This window comes from Heteronotia binoei, chromosome 13 (assembly GCF_032191835.1).
Source record: "Heteronotia binoei isolate CCM8104 ecotype False Entrance Well chromosome 13, APGP_CSIRO_Hbin_v1, whole genome shotgun sequence".
Taxonomy (NCBI): domain Eukaryota; kingdom Metazoa; phylum Chordata; class Lepidosauria; order Squamata; family Gekkonidae; genus Heteronotia; species Heteronotia binoei.
The window spans coordinates 63,825,546-63,840,985 of NC_083235.1; the positions used below are offsets into that span (position 1 = coordinate 63,825,546).

General features: G+C 42.6%; 1 protein-coding gene across 1 annotated transcript in view; it reads left to right on the forward strand.

Moving 5' to 3' along the window:
* Positions 1-6,853, forward strand: part of ANKRD40 (ankyrin repeat domain 40) — a 28,195-nt gene extending 21,342 nt beyond the window's left edge. The window contains exon 5 of the mRNA XM_060252811.1: positions 5,069-6,853. Coding sequence (XP_060108794.1) covers positions 5,069-5,215 — 147 coding nt within the window. The 3' untranslated portion in view covers positions 5,216-6,853. The remainder of the gene's footprint in view (positions 1-5,068) is intronic.
* The last annotated feature ends 8,587 nt before the right edge of the window (positions 6,854-15,440 follow it).

Sequence of the window (15,440 nt, forward strand, 5' to 3'; positions counted from 1 at the left end):
GCAAAAGCATGCATCCAGAAATGGAACAGTTAAACTTGAAGTTGAGGATGTTATTTCCCACTCAGTAATCAATGCAGATTTTGAAGTTCATATTTGACACTGACATTTTGGTGCTAACGCTAATGTCAAATTGCCGATTTCCCTGTCGATAAAACTTTGTTGTGTGTTAAACATCAATTTGTAAAATCAATTCGTGTGGTGATAAAAATAAGTTTCCCAGATATATGTGGCTAAAAGCCAGAAATTGGCCCCCCAGATTCAGCAGAGTTTATTTTTAAGCCTATTGCATTTTCTGTTGTGTCATGGATGTTGCACTTTTTTGCTAAAAAATCATATCACCGTGTTTTCCTACTCCAGCTCCTGTACTGCTGTACTATGTAAATTTATACTGGGTGCTACTTGCAGTGGGGAAAAAGGACTAATCTAAAGAGTTCCTGCTTGCCTTCTACAATTGCAGTTTGATACTGGCCATTGCTGATCTCAAATAAACTGGCCTACCCACACAGATGAATAGATACAGATTGGCAGGGATAGGGCAGATATATTACTCTCAAGATGTGCCTTATGAGCTCCCTATTGGCTCCACACAATGCAGAGGAAGATGTACATTCCCATCGATTCGTTTGAAGTTCTAGGAATCCATGCCCTCATACAGATCAAGATGAGTAGCCATGTCAGTTGGTCTGTAGCAGTAGAAAAGAGTAAAAGTCTGGGAACACCGTAAAGACTAACAAAACTTGTGGTAAGGTATGAGCTTTCGTGAGTCTGAAGAAGTTAGCAGTGACTCATGAAAAGTCATATCCTACCATAAATGTTGTTAGTCTTTAAGGTGCTACCAGACTCTCTCACTCTTTAATGCCCTCATATGTTATTAAGGGCTACAGTGCATTACTTTTCTCCCCACATTACTTATTTCATATTACAGGCAACCGTTTCTAGGTTAGAACAAACGACATACCCAAGAACTGAAACTGGGCTCAAAATAACTCAATATAATGGTTGTTCATGCTGTTATATGATTGTGTCCTACTCTTATGGAGCCCAAATCCTGCATCAGCATGCTCTTTCCGACAAGCAATCCAATTAACATGTAGTATGGCTCATAGATTAGGATTAGACCAGCGATGTCCAAACTGTGGCTCAGGAGCCACGTGTGGCTCTTTCACACATATTGTGTGACTCTCGAAGCCCCCCCACCCCATCAGCCAGTTTGGAAAAGGCATTTCTCTCTTTAGATCACTGCTCCAAGCTAAACCAGTCAGCGGTTTGGAGAATGCATTTAAAGTTAAAGTTGCTTTTTTCCCACCTCTTCCTCCCTCCCCATCTATTTCCCTCCTTCCCTCCCTCCCTTCCTTCTGTCCGTCCGTCTTGTGGCTCACAAACATCTGACGTTCCTGTCTTGCGGCTCTCAAACATCTGATGTTTATTCTATGTGGCTCTTATGTTAAGCAAATTTGGCCACCCCTGGATTAAACAATATCATCTGTAAACCACACCTATAAGCATCTGGTATGTTATGCATATTGGAATGTCGTCTTAGAAACCCCAGCTTTCTTTTAAATGAGTTGTGATATTTGTCATCAAGGAGTTGCTTGCGCTCTCTGTATTCTCTCCTTGAACAGTTCAAACTGCAGTCTTTGGAACTGGCGGATCTAAATTGCTTTGGGCTTGTGTACATCAGATTGTCGCCTTTGCTAATGTTCCATTGCGGAAACAAATCCATACAACTGCTGAGTTCGTATCTCTCACTTCCATGCTCCTGCCTAGGGTATTGGATGCAGCTGCAAGGGCAGAACGAATCTTTTTGCCCAACACAGCAACCCAGATTCACTGCCTTTGGCAGTTCGAGAGGCTTGCACATATATTTTTCCACCCCTTCCCCCCAGATATACATTTTGTGCATTGTAAAGTTTGTTTTAAGTTTACTGGTTTTAATAATAATAATAATACATTTATTTTTATATCCCGCCCTCCCCTGCCATAAGGCAGGCTCAGGGCGGCTCACAGGACATGGTATAACCATGATTTCAATAAAATACAATCATTACAATAAAACAGATTAAAATACAGTTGAATTACATTTATAAATTAAGTTCAAAATTAAATCTGGCCTAGGGTGTGTTCACTGTTCACCCTCATCTTAACTATAAATACATCTTTAATCCTTTCATCCAGACTATTAGTCAGCTTCTGAATAATGATGGTCTAGGACAGATCCTAGTGGAATATCATTTGAACATATGAACATATGAAGCTGCCTTATACTGAATCAGACCTTTTGGTCCATCAAAGTCAGTATTGTCTTCTCAGACTGGCAGTGGCTCTCCAGGGTCTCAAGCTGAGGTTTTTCACACATATTTGCCTGGACCCTTTTTTGGAGATGCCAGGGATTGAACCTGGGACCTTCCGCTTCCCAAGCAGATGCTCTACCACTGAGCCACAGTCCCTCCCTATTTATGCCCCGCACCCACCTTGAAAGTAATGCTCTAATAGTTAAAACATTGGCTGAAATTCACTGCATCCTGGAATATCTGAAGCTTTTCAGGCCCCTGTCTCTTGGGGGCTTACCCCTCTCCCGTTTCCTTGTGGGAATAACATACGGAGCATTATCAAAAGTCTTGTTGGAGTCGAGACATTTTTATCCATCGAGCCCCTTTTACCAAAATGAGTCACCCTGCCAAAGTAGTAACCCAGGCTAGTTCTGCGTTTTGTTGTTGTTAGCTAATAATCAAACTCATTTCCTTTACATGTTTATTTAAACTTGTCCAGTTATATTCAGAAGTGTCGTGCAGTAGCAGCTTCTCCTCACGAGTTAGGTTTACAGACAGTGTTGCTCTCTCAGCATGACCTGTATAGAGTCAGCAGGACGACTCTGCGGTGAACATTTTGCACATACTAGCCTTGCGTCAAATAACTTCACACGCAAAATTCCTTTTAAATTAACACCCCTGCTAGGAAGGAAATGCATTGTGCCCTTGCTCTCTCTCTCACTCACACACACAAGCACACAACTTTTGTACAGCTGTGATCTTTGTTCCGATATTCTGTTGGAATTAATAGGTGTTTTGCTATGCAAGACAGACAAGAGGAGGACATTACTGCCCTCGGCTCTCTGTGCCCTTCGCTCACCCTAGAATCCCTCAAGAACTTAGTTACCTTCAATCGGTTGACCTAATCTGATTTAGTACTGGATAAATAGGCTTCACCCAATCATTGCTGATCCCAGTCCAAGTTGTAAACACACTGCCTTGTTCTTGCCTCACAGTTTTGTATGGTCAGTTTCTTGGAACTGTGTTTATAAATGAAATTGCTCTCCTTAGCTGTGTCTTTAACTAGAGTACAGATTACTTAATTCCTCTTGCTGACTTTCATTTAGATCTGCCCAGATCAAACTAGATAGTAGTACCATTGTTTGCTCTCTTTTTGAGCAGCTGATTTCTTAATTTGGGGCTGTGTATGCTGCCCCTGGAGCTGCATCAGCAGTACAATGTCACCCAGTCCAGCATATGGTGCGCAGAAGCCTTCCTCTACACGTTCCTGTGTCCCTTAGGTGGATCAGCAGGGGTGGAATTCTAGCAGGAGCTCATTTTCATATTAGGCCACACACCCCTGATGCAGCCAATCCGCCGAGAGCTTACAAAAAAGAGCCTTGTAAGCTCTTGGAAGATTGACTGCATCGGGGTGTGTGGCTTAATATGCAAAGGAGCTCCTGCTAGAATTCCACCCTGGTGGATCCAGATGTGAAAATCGGTATTTTTGGTTCTTTCCCAGGAGGCAGCATTACCACACTAGATATTTAAACATGTACGTCTTTTCAAAGCTCTGCAGAGATGGTCTACTGTGATCATATGCTAATTCAATTAAAGCAGTAGATTGGAGTACCATGTAATCAGTAGATCACTACATTTTTATTCCTAGTGAAAATCACCTTGACGAGCTTTGGCATGCACTTTACTTCTCTCACAGGCTAATAATCATATAGACGTTTTATATTTTGTGTAAATTCAAGTGAGACGGCTTGGCTCAGAGATAGAAAGCTAAGCCTTATTGGAAGCCATTATCTTCAACACCCTATTGTACTGTTTAGGCATGTCATCTTACAGGAAACTGCCTGAAAGTCCATTTTTACAGGGCTGCAAAGTAGTAGGGGCATGCATTCAGTTTACCTGAACAACCCCCTCCTCCCCCAGAAAATCCCTTACCAATATTTTCCAGGTTTTTTTTAAGCAGAAAAGAAATTATTCGGGTTTCTTTTCAGCTACCAATATAGGTAAGCCTGAATAAAAGCCAATGTTATTTAGCTTTTATTCGGGCTCAGCTATGAAAAGGCATTTAGAGAGACCATGATCTTTTATAATGCCTTTCACTCACCGAGTCACACCATGCTGTGGCTTGCAGAAAGCATTTAAAGAGACCCTGACTGATTCTTCACTAGCAGTTGCTCCACCCCCCCAGGCTTCTGCTTTCCCTGGCTCAAGTGATCAATTCCCCATCAGTTGTTGTGTAGGCACATTTTAATCCACGGCTCCCTCCAGTTTCCCTTGTGGCTACTGGATCTTGTTTTTTGGAGATCTGGAAGCTGCAAGGGAAATTGGAGAGAGCCATGGATCAAAATGCACCTGCACAGGAACTGGTGGGGAACTGATCACTTGAGCTGGCAAAAGCAGAAGCTCGGGGGCAGAGCAACTGCTAGTAGGAATCAGCCCCTCCAATATTTTTTGGGTTCGATATACCTGAACCCCCAAAATAACAGTTTTTTTGTACACTTCTACGAAGTAGTATGGGCTGTGCAGTTAAACCATGCTTTCAGAAGAATCAGTCTGCAGCAAGTTAGGTCAGAAGCTCTGCGTCTGGTCTCTTTGCTGTGGTGGTTAGCATTTTCCTTGTAAAAAGCCTCAAAGCACAACGCTGGCAAAACGCTTTGAGATTCCAGGCCAGAAACAAAACGTAGAATTAGAGAGTGTAGAAGGGGTGGGGGTGGGGCTGAACGGTAAGCAAAATTGCTGTGTTGGTAGATACTGCATAATTCCTGGAGCATTGCTTCTAACACTGTGTTTATTTCTTAAAGGACAAAGACGTTGCAAGACTTCAGGACTTCCAGGAACTGGAGCTGGTTCTAATGATGAGTGATAATGACTTTCTGTTTAGAAACGCTGCACCAACATTGACTGAACGGCCTTGTTTTAATAAGAAAGCATCAAAGCTGACTTACTAACCGTTTAAATGAAATACCTGTCACCAGTAGTTAATTGTTAAATCTAGGATTTTGTAAGGGCTAATAACCTCAAATTCTACTTTACCTTGGAAGGCAGAGGGAACCTATGAAGCACACTTGCTTGGAAGCAAGTTCAGGCTAAAAACACCAGGATTCGCTTCAAGGCAAATGTGCTTGAGGATCAGGACTGCACCTGCAAATAATTTTTTTGTGCAAAGTAGTACTGAAATAATGGCTAAGTTGCTAAGGACTGATAAAGGACTGCCTCTTCGCACAGCAGCATTTCTTGCAAGAGAATTACCCTTCTTTGAAACACTGCAGAGTTAGAAGCTCTCAGGGAAAGACTTGAATTAAACTGTTCTAATAACTGCTACTTATTACAAAATAGCAGGAGCACTTATACTGAAGGACAGAACATGAACTCCATTTAATGCTTGTAATGGGATACTTAAGAAGCAGACATTCCTCATGTAGAGTTAACACACATGCTGCTTGAGAAGAGAATAAGCTACTTTTCCAGGAAGGAGGGGAGGAGAAAAGAGAAACCAGGGTTCTCGCCAATGGTTATGTTGGTATAATGAATCAAGGTGTTGCTATTGATGAATTAAACTAACACAGTGCTCTTGGAGAAACAGGCACAAGACAGATATATCCTGCTGCTTGAGCCTACTGAGAGGAGCAGCTGATGGTATTAAGTGGTAGCATAGGGCATGAGCAGGAAACCTTGGGGTAAGCTAGCAGAAGCTTCTGAAGGGTGTGTAAAAATTGCACATTTTATACCTTAGAGACCACAACAGAGGATGACACCACCCAGTGACACACTGTGGCATAGGATGTTGGAAGAACCAGCTCAAACTGCCCAGTCTGGGTTTCTTACGGAGGCACAATGCTTAATTTGGCTAGTTCCAAAAGTGTTAATTAACGATCGGCTGTGATTTCTTCAAAGTGGTGCTGAAGTCAAATATTGAAATATATTTACAGCATAAACGGTAAAGAAAGCATTGATCGGAAATATTAGTGCATAATTCTCAAATTTAGGAGTGCTTCTCCAATAGTATCTGGTGGGTGCGTTTTATTTTAAGCTGAAGTTAAGAAGTTTCTGAGGGATGTTTAAGACAGCAACTGTATTCCACAACCTGATCCTGTCTAAGAAAGGAGCACAATTTCTCCTAGCCTTTATTCAAACTAGTCTGGTCTTGACATTGTTTACCTATTTAAGGAAAGTAATCATGTAGCATTTTAAATAGTAAAATTATTTTTAATACCAGGATAAGTTATATAAAAGCTTGGAATTGCTATGCATTTTCAAAGACTCGCTTGCATTTCATATAGGCGTGCCTGCTTCTCATCGTCTTGCTAGTTCAAGTTCTTTATAAATATTCTGTTATCAAGTCCTAGAATTTAAAAAAAAAATCTGGAAAGGCATGGAACAGAGTAATACTTTTGGATAATAAAAACCTAATTGTAGGATTCTGTGTACTAATGTAGAGGGTTAGTTAAACTATGGTGCAAAAATGCATAGGGTAAATTGGATGGCACTTGGGTAGTCAACAGGATAGTCTGCTGCTGATTTTAATATCAGCGTACTCCTAACATGTGATTTGGGGTTAGCATTGTTATTCATGCGTCTCATGGCCCCAGCTTTGGGTTTTGGCTTTCTGAAAAATAGCCTAAACCCTTACTAGAGAATTGTGAGCAGTCCAATGTGAGCACTGCAATGCTTTCTAAGGAAAAATGCTTTCTGCTGGAAATGGATCACCGTATGAACTTTTTCCAGGAAAGAGCTGTCAGTAGGATACTAGTTTCTTATCTGCTTCGGTTTATGGATTTGAAACATTATTGGAGGATGATCTCATTGATCCTTTCACCGTAGTGTTAGCCCACTGGTAACTGAACACAGTCCAAACCATTCAGGGCTGTTACGTGCTCCTACTCAGCTGCCAGTCTTGGCTTCCCAGTCCCCTGCCCTCTTTTTTGCCATCTGCTTCCCTTAGTAGGCAATGAGAGGAAGGAAGAAGAACTTGGCTGGCAGTGGAGGATAAAGAGGCCTTTCCATCTTGCCTTTCACTCACCTGCGGATACACCTTCTTCCCTTCCTTACCTGCTGCTTTAGCAAGTGAAGGAGAGAAAAGTGAAGGAGCCGCCCTGAGCCCGCTTCGGTGAGGTAGGGCGGGATACGAATCAAATAATAAATAAATAAATAAATAAAAGAGGGGGGATTATATGTGACCACAGCCACTGAGTGCCATTTCTTCAGACTGGCTCATCAGCAAGGAGGTTGTTGACCAGGGCTCTACAGGACCAATAAAAAAACAGCCGTGGAGCCAAAATGTTGAATGCAGGTCTTTCCCTTTTTTATACCATGTAAAAGGTGGGTTGGAAAGGAATGGCATTCTGTGTACTTAACAGATTTCTGAAACCTTCGTCTTAACATCTGTTTAAAGCAACAGAGAATGCAAAGAGCAAATTTACTAACAGGGTCTTTATTGTTGGTCAGAGGAGAACAATGACTGGAGGAGCCACAAGTATGTTAATCTTCTGCCCAGTTTCTGTATAGTTTCCAAAGATTATAACTGAGTGTAATTTGTTGTATCCAAATACTGATATTTTTAGTCTCTGCCCGTCTTCTCAGCTATGTGGACGAAGGGGCTTCATGTCAAATGCAATTTGGCTTCAAGGTGGTTAACGTGTGTAAGACCAACTAGGGCCAAGATGAATCACTGTGATTAATATAATTCACTAAACCAGGGGTGGCCAATGGTAGCTCTCCAGATGTTTTTTGCCTACAACTCCCATTAGCCCCAGCCAGCATAGCCAATGGCTGGGGTTGATGGGAGCTGTAGGCTAAAAAACATCCGGAGAGCTACCGTTGGCCACCCCTGCACTAAACTATTGCATTTCAAAACATCGTTTTTAAATACTGAGCTGTCCTAAGAAAGGGAGTTCAGAGTTGATGGCATTATTCTGAACAATCACTCTACAAGTACAGTTCTTGATTTAGGCAATATATTTGAAATTTGGACCTACATGGGCTCGTCTACGATGCATAGTCAAAAGAAAGTTGTTAAGGAGTCTTTTTTATATTATAGCATTTTAACTGCTTTATAATATGTAAGTAGAGCAGCTATTTGTCTAAAATATTAACTTCTGTAACAGCTAATGGAAGTGTTTAAACAATCATTTATTCTGAGACAGCCCCTGACTCCTGGTTTTATCTGTTTCAAGTGTTAAAGAGGGGGGTTGAACTGAGTTGATCCTCTGGCAAGAGATCTCAGTTCATCTCTTTAACCCCGGGCCAAGTGACCAATAGCAGCTGGAGTTCACTGCTTCACAGAGCAAGTGCAGTGATGTGTGACAATCCAGGATAATTAGCAAGCGGGTGTGGCTGAAATATACAGAAAACTCTTTTTTGTGTATATTTTAACATAATAACTTTAAGATAAGAATCTCTGAATTTAGGTTGTGCCAGTAAACTCATGAGACGCTTGTCAGTTCTTTGGCTACCTAACCAGTGTCTTCAGTGATATGCCCTTGATCCACCTAATACAGTGTTATATCCAGTGGAACTAGGGATTTGAACTTGGAACCCCCCCCCCCCCCCACTCCTAGTCTTAAAATTAGTACAATGTAAAAATTGGTTGGTGGCTAGTGGAACTGTCTGTGACAGCACATCACTTTTGTGATTCATTCCAAGAGTCACAGATGACATTAATGGCATCTATAATAGTTTAATCTCCCTATACGTGGAAATGTGATTTAATATACTCCAGAAAGTAGAAACATTGCCACTGACTGAGTCAGTGTTGAACCAGGGCTCACAAAATGCACTTCACTTGGCAAATGTCTTTTGAGGTTTGAAAGGCTCAGAACCTTCTGATTTTGCAAAACATTTTGTTCCTAAAATCAGTGCACATAGTCCATTACTATGGAAGTGCTTGAAGAGAAATAGGCTTTTGTTCTGTAGGACTTTCAAGGAGCAAGCTCTGAAAGGAGGCGCCCACAATTCAGAACAGAATCTTTGGGCTCAAGCAAAAGTGTGCTTTCTTGTGTGTGAGACTATGTCCAAATGTTTTTGGTTGTTCGTTCAGAAGTAAGATACTTACAAGCATCCAGTAGGTGGGGGAGAAACTGGGATAATGTATTGGTTAGCCATAATATTAACACATTACATTAAGTCTGTTGATTACACTGCACAGTTACTGGCAGCTTTCTATGCACTCAGAGGACTATTTTTATATTATGTATGCAGTTTATAACAGAGGATTTTATAACTGAATTATTAACCTGGTAACAGCTGTGTAGTTCTCATTATCAGTGGATATATAGGATTCAGAACTTACTGCATTGCTATATAAAAATAAAACATGATTAGAAAATTAACCAATTGGCTTAGGCTTAAGATTCTTATTTCCTATGTGCATTGTCTCTTTTTTTACAGTTAATATATTTTTCTGGTCTTTAAAATGGGTAATTTTTGAAGCAATTGTTAAATTGGGAAATTAGCCATTCCAATTGAGAATTACAATAATTACATTCTCAATTAACACTTTTCCCTTAGAAAAATCATTCTAAGGACCACACCTTATATAGGGTTGCCCTTAAAAATAGTATAGTCATCTCAGCTAGCAGCAGCAACGCAGACTTTTTTTTGGGGAGGGGGGTGGAGTTAGCACAGCAAGGGCATCACTACACCAAAACTACAAGAGACACAGTGGGTATCAATTTGTTTCAAGGTGGAGCTTAAGGTAGTTAAAGATACTGAAGTACTGTACTGCAAAGATGAACATATGAACAACATATGAAGCTGCCTTATACTGAATCAGACCCTTGGTCCATCAAAGTCAGTATTGTCTTCTCAGACTGGCAGCGGCTCTCCAGGGTCTCAAGCTGAGGTTTTTCACACCTATTTGCCTGGACCCTTTTTTGGAGATGCCAGGGATTGAACCTGGGACCTTCTGCTTACCAAGCAGATGCTCTACCACTGAGCCACCGTCCCTCCCCAAGATGTAGACAACTTGGGTTTAGGATAATTGAAGATGCTTCTTCCTTGATTTGGGGTGAAGAACTCAATGTAAAATGCTCTAGTGGATTGGGGATATGGGCTGCTTTGGTGCTGGCACCTAGTTGGTGGCGTTTCCTCCTGCACACCAAATCCACTCCACAGACTCATATAGGAACGGTACTTTCCTTTTCCCCAGGCTTTTAATTGCAGGCTGTTGAGTGCTAACAGTGTTTAACTACTGCCTCTCTATTGTATGGTATTTGCTGTTTTTTTATTTTAGTTTTAATATTCCCTGTTTTAAATACAGTTAGTATGATGTGTGAGGGACAAAAAAGATCCATGAATGCTGTAAGCCATATTGGGAACTTTTGTCAAAGTAGGATACTTATTTTAACATATAAATTTCTTCCTGCTTAATCTTGGAAGTTGGGGCCCTGACTCAATGTGGGTTCCATTTGTGGTCCTGTAACAGTGGCAGGAAAACCTGGCCCTCCCCTCCCCAGGTGGACCTCCCTAAGTGGGCCTATGATGGGGCCTAAGCTGGGCATGGGGGAGGGACCACTGGGAGGGGGGTATAAAGCACATTGTGTGGAATTGGTTGCCTAGCCTCTATGTGTTAGTGCTTGAGGGAAGAAGGTTTGTGGGTTGCCCTGCTAGAGACCTATCTTATGGAGATGTGGGTTTTAAGAACCTAAGAGAAGCCATGTTGGATCAGGCCAATGGCCCATCCAGTCCAACACTCTGTATCACACAGTGGCATATATATATATATATATACACATACACACACACACACACACACACACACAGTGGCTAATAGCCACTGATGGACCTCTGCTCCATATTTTTATCCAATCCCCTCTTGAAGCTGGCTATGCTTGTAGCCGCCACCACCTTCTGTGGCAGTGAATTCCACATGTTAATCACCCTTTGGGTGAAGAGATACTTCCTTTTATCCGTTCTAACCTGACTGCTCAGCAATTTCATTGAATGCCCATGAGTTATTGTATTGTGAGAAAGGGAGAAAAGGACTTCTTTCTCTACTTTATCCATCCCATGCATAATCTTGTAAACCTCTGTCATGTCACCCTGCAGTTGATGTTTCACCAAGCTAAAGAGCCTGAAGTGTTTTAACCTTTCTTCATAGGGAAAGTGTTCCAAACCTTTAATCATTCTAGTTGCCCTTTTCTGCACTTTTTCCAATGCTATAATATCCTTTTTGAGGTGCGGTGACCAGAATTGCACACAGTACTCCAAATGAGACCGCACCATCGATTTATACAGGGGCATTATGATACTGGCTGATTTGTTTTCAATTCCCTTCCTAATAATTCCCAGCATGGCGTTGGCCTTTTTTATTGCAATCGCACACTGTCTTGACATTTTCAGTGAGTTATCTACCACGACCCCAAGATCTCTCTCTTGGTCTGTCTCTGCCAGTTCACACCCCATCAACTTGTATTTGTAGCTGGGATTCTTGGCCCCAATGTGCATTACTTTGCACTTGGCCACATTGAACCTCATCTGCCACATTGATGCCCACTCACTCAGCCTCCACAGATCCCTTTGGAGTGCCTCACAATCATCTCTGAACAATTTAGTGTCATCTGCAAACTTGGCCACTTCACTGCTTACTCCCAACTCCAGATCATTAATGAACAAGTTAAAGAGCATGGGACCCAGTACTGAGCCCTGTGGCACCCCACTGCTTACCGTCTTCCACTGTGAAGCCTGCCCATTTATACTCACTCTCTGCTTCCTATTAATTAGCCAGTTTTTGATCCACAAGAGGACCTGTCCTTTTACTCCATAACTCTCGAGCTTACTAAGGAGCCTTTGATGAGGAACTTTATCAAAAGCTTTCTGGAAGTCAAGGTAAACAACATCTATTGGTTCCCCTTTGTCCACATGCTTGTTCACCTCCTCAAAGAACTGTAACAGGTTAGTGAGGCAAGATCTTCCTTTACAGAACCCATGCTGAGTCTTCCTCAATAACTTGTATTCATCTATGTGCCTACTCATTCTATCCTTGATAATGGTTTCTACCAACTTTCCTGGTATTGAAGTCAAACTGACTGTAATTTCCCAGATCTCCTCTGGAACCCTTTTTAAAGAAGGGGGTGGCATTTGCTACCTTCCAGTCCTCAGGAACCGAGGCAGATTTCAATGAAAGATTACATATTTTTGTCAGGAGAGCCACAAGTTCAACATTGAGTTCTTTCAGAACTCTTGGATGTATGCCATCCGGACCTGGTGACTTATTAGTTTTTAATTCATCAATCAGTTGTAGAACCTCCTCTCTTGTCACCTCAATCTGACTCAGGTCTTTCAACACCCCTTCCAAAATTAGTGGTTCTGGAGCGGGCAAACACTTCTCGTCTTCCACAGTGAAGACGGAGGCAAAAAATGCATTCAGCTTCTCAGCCATTTCCTTATCCTCCTTCAATAACCCTTTGACCACTTGGTCATCCCAGAGCCCCACTGCCTCCCTGGCTGGTTTCCTGCTTCTAATATATTTGAATTTTTTTTTCTTGTTTGTCTTTGTTTTTTGCAATATGCTCCTCATAGTCCCATTTTGCCTGCCTGATCACAGTCCTGCATTTGATTTGCCACAGCCTGTGTTCCCTTTTATTAATCTCACTTGGACTAGCTTTCCACCGCTTAAAGGAGTCCTTCTTACCTTTTACAGCTTCCATTACTTTGTTTGTTAACTATGCAGGCCTTCTCTTATACTTGTTTATAACTTTCCTAACTTGCGGTATATATTTTATCTGAGCTTCTAGGATTGTAGTTTTAAATAGTCTCCAAGCTTCCCCAAGGGTTTTGACTGTATTTACCTTTCCTTTCAGTTTCCTCTTCACATGCCTCCTTATCTCAGAGAAGTCACCCCTTTTAAAGTTAAACGTGGTTGTGCTGGTCTTTTGGGGCAACTCCCTATTTATACAAATGGTGAAATCAATAACGTTATGGTCACTGCTCCCAAGCTGTGTGATCACTTTTACATCTCTCACCAAGTCTTGGGCATTACTTAGGACCAAATCCAGAATCGTCCCACCCCTGGTAGGTTCTGTGACCATCTGCTCCATAGCACAGTCATTGAGAGCATCTAGAAACTCAATCTCTTTCTCTCGACCTGAACTAGGGTTGCCAAGTCCAATTCAAGAAACACCTGGGGGCTTTGGGGGTGGAGCCAGGAGACTTTGGGGGTGGAGCCAGGAGACATTAGGGGTGGAGCCAAGATCACGGCTGTGACAAGCATAATTGAACTCCAAAGGGAGTTCTGGCCATCACATTTAAAAGGACGGCACTCCTTTTCAATTCCTTTCTTCCATAGGAAATAATGAAGGATAGGGTCACCTTCTTTTGGGGCTCACAGAATTGGACCCCCTGGTCCAATCTTTTTGAAACTTGGGGGGTATTTTGGGGAGAGGCAATAGTTATGGTCACTGCTCCCAAGCGGTGTGATCACTTTTACATCTCTCACCAAGTCTTGGGCATTACTTAGGACCAAATCCAGGATCGTCCCACCCCTGGTAGGTTCTGTGACCATCTGCTTCATAGCACAGTCATTGAGAGCATCTAGAAACTCAATCTCTTTCTCTCGACCTGAACACATATTGACCCAATCAATCTGCGGGTAGTTAAAATCACCTATTATGACACAGTTTTTACGTTTAGCCACTATCTTTAATCCTTCCATCATATTATAATCGTCCTCTATCTTTTGATTTGGTGGGCGATAACAAACTCCCATAGTTAAATTTCCTTTTGGGCCCTCTATTTCGACCCAAAGAATTTTTAGAAGGGAATCTAATTCTTTGACCTCAGTCTTAGTGGACTGTATACCCTCTGTGACATACAGAGCCACCCCACCTCCAACCCCTCCCTCCCTATCCGTCCGATATAACTTATATCCAGGAATCACCGTGTCCCACTGATTCTCCTCATTCCACCAAGTTTCTGAAATTCCCACAATGTCTATGTTTCCCCCCAACACTAAACCCTCCAACTCACCAATTTTACTTCCAACACTTCTAACATTTGTATACAAACATCTATAATTTCCCAGGCAAGTTAGGCCCGCAACCTTCCTCCTGCTGCCTTGAGACTTTGGCAGGCGGCCCAAACTGTTTGTCACCATCTCAGTGGACAACTCTGATCCATTACCCGGTAGAAAAGTAACAGCTAACCCTTCATCTCTTTGAGATGAGTCCTCCCGAACCAGAGACATTTCATCTCCTGTCGGCTTTCCCCCAAGATTTAGTTTAAAAACTGCTCTGCCACCTTTTTGATTTTAAGTGCCAGCAGCTTGGTTCCATCTGGGGACAAGTGGAGATAGTCTCTTTTGAACAGCTCCCGCTTGTTCCAGAAACCATCCCAGTGCCTAACAAACTTAAACCTTTCCTCCCTACACCATTGTCTCATCCACACATTGAGACTTCTAATTTGTGCCTGTCTCTCCAGCCCTGCATGTGGAACAGGTAGCACTTCTGAGACGGCTACCTTGGAAGTCCTGGCCTTAAGGCTCCTGCCTAGCAGCCTAAATTTTTCCTCCAGGACCACACAACTGCATTTCCCCACATCGTTGGTGCCAACATGCACCATGACCACTGGCTCCTCCCCAGCACTGTCTATTAGCCTATCTACAACACATGTAATGTCCGCTACCTTCGCACCAGGCAGGCAAGTCACCATACGGTCAGTACATGGTTTTGCCACCCAGCTGTCTACTTGCCTAAGGATCGAATCACCAGCTGCCAAGACCCCCTGCTCTCTCCCTGCTCAGGGATGTTTCCTTGGCGTGAAAGGATAGAGGTCCCTACTGAGGGTGCATTCCCCTTATCCTCAGCCTGGTGCCCTGTTCCCTCTCAACCCTTATGCTCCCTGGTAGCAATGGGGCTGCCACATTCAGAGTGGGGCTCATCTAATACGTCCCCGAGAGTCTTCCCCGAGTGCCTGACTGTCTCTGCTTCTCCAGGTCAGTCACCTTGGCCTCAAGGGTACGAACTCGTTCCCTGAGGACCAGGAGCTCCTTACATTGAGCACACACCCAAGACTTCTGACCTGTGGGCAGATAGTCATAGATGTGACACTCAGTGCAAAACACTGGAAAGCCCTCACCCCACTGCTGGCATTCTACCTTCATGATGGCTTTTTTCAAAAATATACAATCCCCTTTTAAATCCTGTTTATGTGGCTCTCCTTCTGGAGGGTCTACTTACC